At 36.9% G+C, this 6242-nt stretch overlaps 1 protein-coding gene across 1 annotated transcript; it reads right to left on the bottom strand.

The window, feature by feature from the left end:
• LOC112715768 (uncharacterized) lies at window positions 1-5888 on the bottom strand. Its single transcript, XM_025767583.3, has 9 exons — window positions 5660-5888; window positions 4876-4976; window positions 4315-4500; window positions 4108-4219; window positions 3980-4014; window positions 3739-3891; window positions 1129-3614; window positions 668-727; window positions 1-366 (listed from the first exon to the last, which is right to left on the bottom strand). Exons 2-9 carry the CDS (start codon window positions 4944-4946, stop codon window positions 308-310), a joined length of 3162 nt encoding a protein of 1053 aa, XP_025623368.1. The 5' UTR covers window positions 4947-4976; window positions 5660-5888; the 3' UTR covers window positions 1-307.
• Window positions 5889-6242: the final 354 nt, after the last annotated feature.

Genomic DNA, 6242 nt, shown 5'->3' with positions numbered 1-6242 from the left:
TAAGGCAATAACTATGAAAAACAATTAAACAAAAAATTTGGTACCAATATTTTAGTTATCTACATGATCAATATTCATATAAGTTATAGTAACATATTATGAAATGAACGCTTGGTACAACCATCACAACAATTAAATCAAGTATAGAAAATCTGCTAAGGACGGGGACGTGGAGTATTTGAGTGCTAACTGCAGGGTAATGTTATAAAATACCTCGACGCAGTTCAATGAATTTACAACATGAAACTTCCCTTGTATTATGGCAAAGCAAACTCAATGATCTTACTTTCCATAGCCATCAACCAAACTATGACTCGGAGGGTTTGCTTCCCCTAAAAGCTGAAAGAGAAAAGAATGACCTTGTCGCTGGAACGTGAACATGCAGAAGAAAACATTAAAGTATTTAATGAGAAATGCCACTAGTGAGAAAATCAATGTAGAAAAGTATAGGGAACACTAAAATCATGCTCCCTTCATTCCATATTAATTTGTTTGACCCTTTCCTTTTAACTAGATTTATATAAATTATAATCCTAATACATCAATTTATCAATTTATCAATGTAACAAAAAAGTTAACACCGACTCGTCTATATTTAAATAAAAAGAAAAAGGATAAAAAAAAAGTATTTGTAAGTCTGTAGTTAGTGTTTCTCATGAAGACTGACCTCTTGTAGAACTGACACCATCATGCATCTTGTGAGAACCCTTGCCATCATCTCTACTTGCTGCAAACCAGAAATCTATACGTGATAAGAATAGAGGCATCATATGAACAATTAGAGCCGGTTAATTTGCAATCAGTCAAGTTCAACGTGAAAAACAGCACAAAGACATTAGCATAAAAAAAATATCTTGTTGAATTTCAGTCCCTATTAATTGCCCAATAAGCAATGATGTTATTGTAAGAATTTTCAAAAATTTGACGGATATGCCCCCAAATAACTGAATATTGGAGAGATGCCAAAAATTAGCCATCAAATAAGAACACGACAGGAAAAAGGAGCAGAAGGAAAGCATCTAATGTTCGAGAGGACAAGGGAAAAAAAAAATACAGGGACTTCAAAATTTGGTGCAGCACCATCAGTAGAGAGGAAAAGCAAAGAGAGAAATGTATGTTTATCAGTACCTAAATTTCTTTCATATCCTTCATGCATTGAACTTTTTGGTTGCCCATAACTCTTCATATTAAGGGCAGCCTTTCTCAGTAGATTGTCGGCATTTCTTTTATTGGAGTTTTTAAAATCCTCAGCATCGTCCTCTCCTTCGGAGAATACGGATGGACTAGACCAACCAGTAGAACCTGTATCACCACCACCTTTGCTCTTCCGAGCAAATTTCAGGAGCCTTTTGAAACCTTTGGGTGCATCTTTTTGGGATATAATGGCCGGAGGATTCTCAGCATTTCCCCATTCACAAGTGTCAGGTTCACTGTTTTCTTCTTGAAGCATTTGCGACAGAGAATGGCGAACACGGGGACTAGCGGATCCTGCTGGAGGGATACCAGCCAGAGATGTGGGTTGAAATGTGTTGTCATCGCATGGCCTGGACAGTTCCAGATCCTCTTCGGTCTCCTCCACCCAGGCAGAGGGTGATATGGTTGACTCTTCATTCCTTATTTCTATGGGAGACTCTATTACATCTGTTGAGACATCACCAACTTCAGTAGGATCTTGGTCTAAATTTCCTATTTCACCACATTGCAAGTGGTTATTTACCTGAGTTTCTGGTTCTGTAGCAGAATTCTGATGAGTGGGTGTTGCAGTGTCCCTGTCTGAATGTTGACTGTTCAGATCAGAAGCATTGAGAACCAATTCCGTTTCTTGATGTTGAATACCATTTTCATTGAGAGATTTGTCCAGCTTAGGAGGAGTTTTTCTCTTGTTAAGATTACCAGCACCAGTCCCTGTACCATTTCCCATCCGAGAACCCTTACGTAGAAATGGTTTCGATTCCAATGGCACCACACTGCTTTTCTTGGTTCCCTTGCTAGCCAAGCTAATCTTTGAAGGAACAGTGGTTTCTTCAGAAGCTTTCGTTACTTTTGCTTTGGTTGCCTTGCTCTTATTTGCAACAGCTGTCTGCCATTTCTCATTGCTTTTGACACTTCTGGCACTGCCAGTCTGAGGTTCTTTCTCATTTCTGTTTCGATGCTGGGACTTCTCCCTTTGGGGGATTGGTTGAGGCACAGAAGATGTCGAGATTGGTTTCCGACGTGTTGGGGTGGTGCTAGCAGATGAAATGCCACTGCGTGATTTAACAGGAGATGTCCCTGCAGCCCTTGGTGAAGGCATTGCTGACCATGATTTCCGAATAGCAGGCACTGGTGACGTTTTAGATGTCTTCTTTGTAGCTATAGGTTTAGAGGTCTCTTTTGGAGAATTTGCAGGTTGAGTTGGATTTCTTAGTGATTTTTGGGGCAACCTTGTAGCACTTTTTTTACTTGCACTCAGATTTTTGGATAACATTTCTTTCCTCTTATCAAGTAGTTGCTGCATTTCTCGAAACTGTGCTTCTTTTTCTACCCGCTTTCCAGTATTCTCTCCTCGGAGTTTTGCATCCCTTTTCTCCTTATAATTATCATAAGACCCTCCCCTCTGTTCAAAAGGAATATTCTGGTTTCTGCTGGGCTGGGACTTCCCAAACATAACAGGCTTGCTTTCAACCATTTTCTTAAGAATCTGGTTGAACTCTTCTTGCTTTCTTTTATTCCATTCTTCTGACGCTGCCAACTTTCTGGCAGTTTCCTCTTTTGACTCAGTTTCTTTTGCATTATCTATAGCATAGGAACTATTTTCCTGTCTTTCCTGTTTTATGTCACCAGCATTTATCTCATCGTTATCGTGACTTTCAGAAGTAAAATCAGACACCACTTCTTCCGAATTCTTATGGTTATCGACATCTACCACATCATTGGAGGTCACTGGAAGAGGATCTTCAGTTGCAACTTCTGGCTGGTCTTGAACAGAGGTCTCTCCCATACCTGCACTCCATCTTCTCAAGACAGATTTATTTGTACTGATAGAAACATCTGCTAATGACTTCCTCTTTTGAACATCTGCAGTTTGATCCCGCTGTTTACCTTCAAAAAGACTGATGGCATCTTGCACCGTTATCCTCCTAACATCAATTTCTGATTTCTTATAGGGTTGCTCAGATACTTCCCCTTCAGAGCCATTTTCAGCAGCATCTCTATAAGAAATTGGCCCCCCTTTGCCAGGAAAAAAATTGAGACTCTTTATAGTTAATGCAGCAGCTCTGCGAGGTCCTGCTCTTCCTATTTGTACCCTTCGCATTGGGGATGCCGACCTTCTGGGTGTTGCAGATCTTACAAGAGAACGACTTCTCTCAGCAGATATTTGATCCTCATCACTTGAGTTAGAAGACTCCTCACTTTCTGTTGAACTCTGCCTCTCAATTTGAGCAGCTTTAGCTGGTGAAACACCGTAGACAACAGGGGCATCAGAGTTAGATGACCTGGAAATCTGCCGAACTTTAACAGGGTTGCTTGCAGCACTGCTTGTCCCCTTACATGTAGTCGAGGGTGTTTCATTGTTCAAGGGACCAGTATCCTGGCTCGTTTGATTTAGTTCTATAAACTTGCACAAAGAATTCCTGTGTTCACGTACACAATGTAGGTAAACTCTGCTCAGCAATGTTTCTAGTAGTAGAGAAGTTTTGCTAAAGATATAATAGTATTTACTCATCGTGAGAGTTGATAAATCTGTCTGAAACTTACTCAATTTTAACAGCACCAAAATGTTGAGAAAATTTTGCTAAATGAGTCATAGCTTCACGGGAGCAGGTATCACCAGTAGCCTTGTCAATTATTTCAACCAACTTGCTTCTCAATGCTGTAAGCCTTAGGTCCATTGCTCGTAATAATTCGTTCCTGGGAGCATATTCTAAGAAAGCTTAATAAAGGTTGCAAGCAAAAATATATATTTGCTAAATGTAATGTAATAGTTACAACAACATACTTTGAAGCATCAGATGACAAGCTTTTTTCTTCAGGCTGTTCATAAGCAATAAACTATTAGTTCAGAAGACAACTATCAATTAGAAACAAAACATATCCAGTATATATTTGCTGAAAGACAAGTATCACCTTTCCATATAATGAAACATGGAATTTTTTCGACTCCTCCAACTGTGACATCTCATCCATGATAGTATTAATGTCAATTATCAAATCTGGTGAACTAATAATATGCAGGAACCTGAAAGGCAAAATAATTGACAGCTAGTAAGATTTTCATATAAGTGAAATGCAAAGGGAAACAAAACTAAAGGATCTGCCATCCTTGATAGAAACCTTGTAACAGTAGCTTTTGAAAACCATTCAGCACCATGCATATTTTCTGGCAACTCAAGATCAAAGTTCACGTTAGATCCCTTGGCATATAATTTGTTTATTGCAGGTATATGCGGCAACAGGTGTTCCAAATGTCCGGCCAACACTTGCTCAGATTGTTTCCCCTTAAATACAAATGCCTCATACCTAGCCCAATACAGGCACGTAAAATGTAAAAGAAATTCACATATGGAAAAGATCACAATAAATCAATACTCAATGCAAAACTGAATCTACTGACCAGAGACATAAGGATAACAGAAATGTTTGGTAACCAAAATAAATTAGCCAAAAATAGCCCGAACTTACCTTATTTAACATAACAATTAATGAATGATAAATAAGGTAAATTCTGACTTCTTTTTTTTTTTTTTTGTCGCCCTAACATTACCGTAAGGATAATAACATTTCCAAAACAACTTCAGAATATACTAATATAGTACTGAAAGAATTCATGTCATAAATTCAGTTTCAATTAGAAAACCTAGTTCTAACTCCACTTTCCACTTACTAAAAGCTGACCTATTTTGATTCGGAAAAATCCGAATTGAAGCATAATCCAAAGGCGCATTAGCATGCAGTGCATCCTCCATTTCCAAGATTTCAGATGGAAAAAAAAGGAACTTGAACCAGAAAGGAAAATTAACAATTAGAGATAGAACTTTAGTTAAATCTCAAGTCAGAATTTAGTCAACAATTTTTCGCTAGAATGACTAAAGTGAAAACGGTGAAGATTCTTCCCATCACAATCATGCAATTAAGTTAGGAGAACATTATGCAACTACTAAATGTAAAAATGCTAAAAAAAATTCTAAAATATTAATGCTGGTTATCAACAACCGCTCTTCCTAGCACATCATTGGAGAAGTAAAAAAGTAATCCACAAAAAATCACAGAAATTTGATTTCGAAAAAAGTTATAAAAAAATCAAATTACAGGAGACGATAATGGAATATGCAGTTACAATCAGAAAGTGACATCCAGATCAAAGAAGAAAAGAAAAATGAGTTGCTAAGAATGCGTGTGCATTGAAGTCAGATCTGAAAAGAAAAAAAGTTTCAAACTAAACGGAGAAAGAAAAATCGCAGAAAGAGTAAATTACAAAATTCGAGTGAAGCAAGGAGATAAAGAAGGAAATCTCGGATTCTTAAAAATAAATTTGGATTTAAACAGAAAAAAAAACATGGAAACAGCAACAATCCAATGTATCGAAAACCAAGACAGTGAGCAAGAGAATCGCACTCAAGCAAGGAAGGTGAGAGAGTCTCGCTAGACAAGAATACCGAAACAGCGGTTATTCTCTCACCGCTTTCTTTCTCTCTCCTCTAACGTTCGAGATCTGAAATGTTTTTACGTCACAAAAAGAGGAAAGAGAGAAAGGATCTTCAAAATGGTGAATGAAAATGAAAATGTGAGTAAGAGTGAGAAGAGGAAGCTGCAGCTTCAAGCCGAATCTCTCTGTGTGAAACTGTGAGTGATGGAGTGTGATGAGAAATGAACACAAATAATGCGATGGATGAGTTATGAGTGATGAGTGGAACAAAAGTAACGTGTTTTGTGGTCCGCGCTATGAACTATAATTACTAGGTGAAGTATTAATGTGAAGTTAATATAACAAGTTTGATTATATTATTATGAATAATTTTTAATTGTTAATTTTATATGAAAATAATTATATATAAATTTTTATTTAATTATTATACTAAGTTACTAATCTAAAATACAAAATTAATTAACTTAATAGGCTATTAGCTTTTAATAAAAAATTCTTAATTTCTATGCACAACAACTAAAGAATAAGATACCACACCCATTGCGCGTGAATTTGATCAAATAATTGTATAAAATATTTTTATATCTAGAAATAAAAATTATAAAAAAAAACTTGC

Source organism: Arachis hypogaea, chromosome 10 (assembly GCF_003086295.3).
Source record: "Arachis hypogaea cultivar Tifrunner chromosome 10, arahy.Tifrunner.gnm2.J5K5, whole genome shotgun sequence".
NCBI lineage: Eukaryota > Viridiplantae > Streptophyta > Magnoliopsida > Fabales > Fabaceae > Arachis > Arachis hypogaea.
This window is presented reverse-complemented; position numbering and strand designations above follow the sequence as displayed.

Bases quoted from the DNA above. Each gene is read 5' to 3' on its own strand.
- LOC112715768 (XM_025767583.3), bottom strand. From the start codon at position 4,946: ATGGAGGATGCACTGCATGCTAATGCGCCTTTGGATTATGCTTCAATT. The intron at 4,501-4,875 runs GTCAGCTTTTAG...GTATTGGGCTAG, and splicing joins ATTTTTCCGAATCAAAATAG to GTATGAGGCATTTGTATTTA. The intron at 3,615-3,738 runs GTAAGTTTCAGA...ACGTGAACACAG, and splicing joins TTTGGTGCTGTTAAAATTGA to GAATTCTTTGTGCAAGTTTA.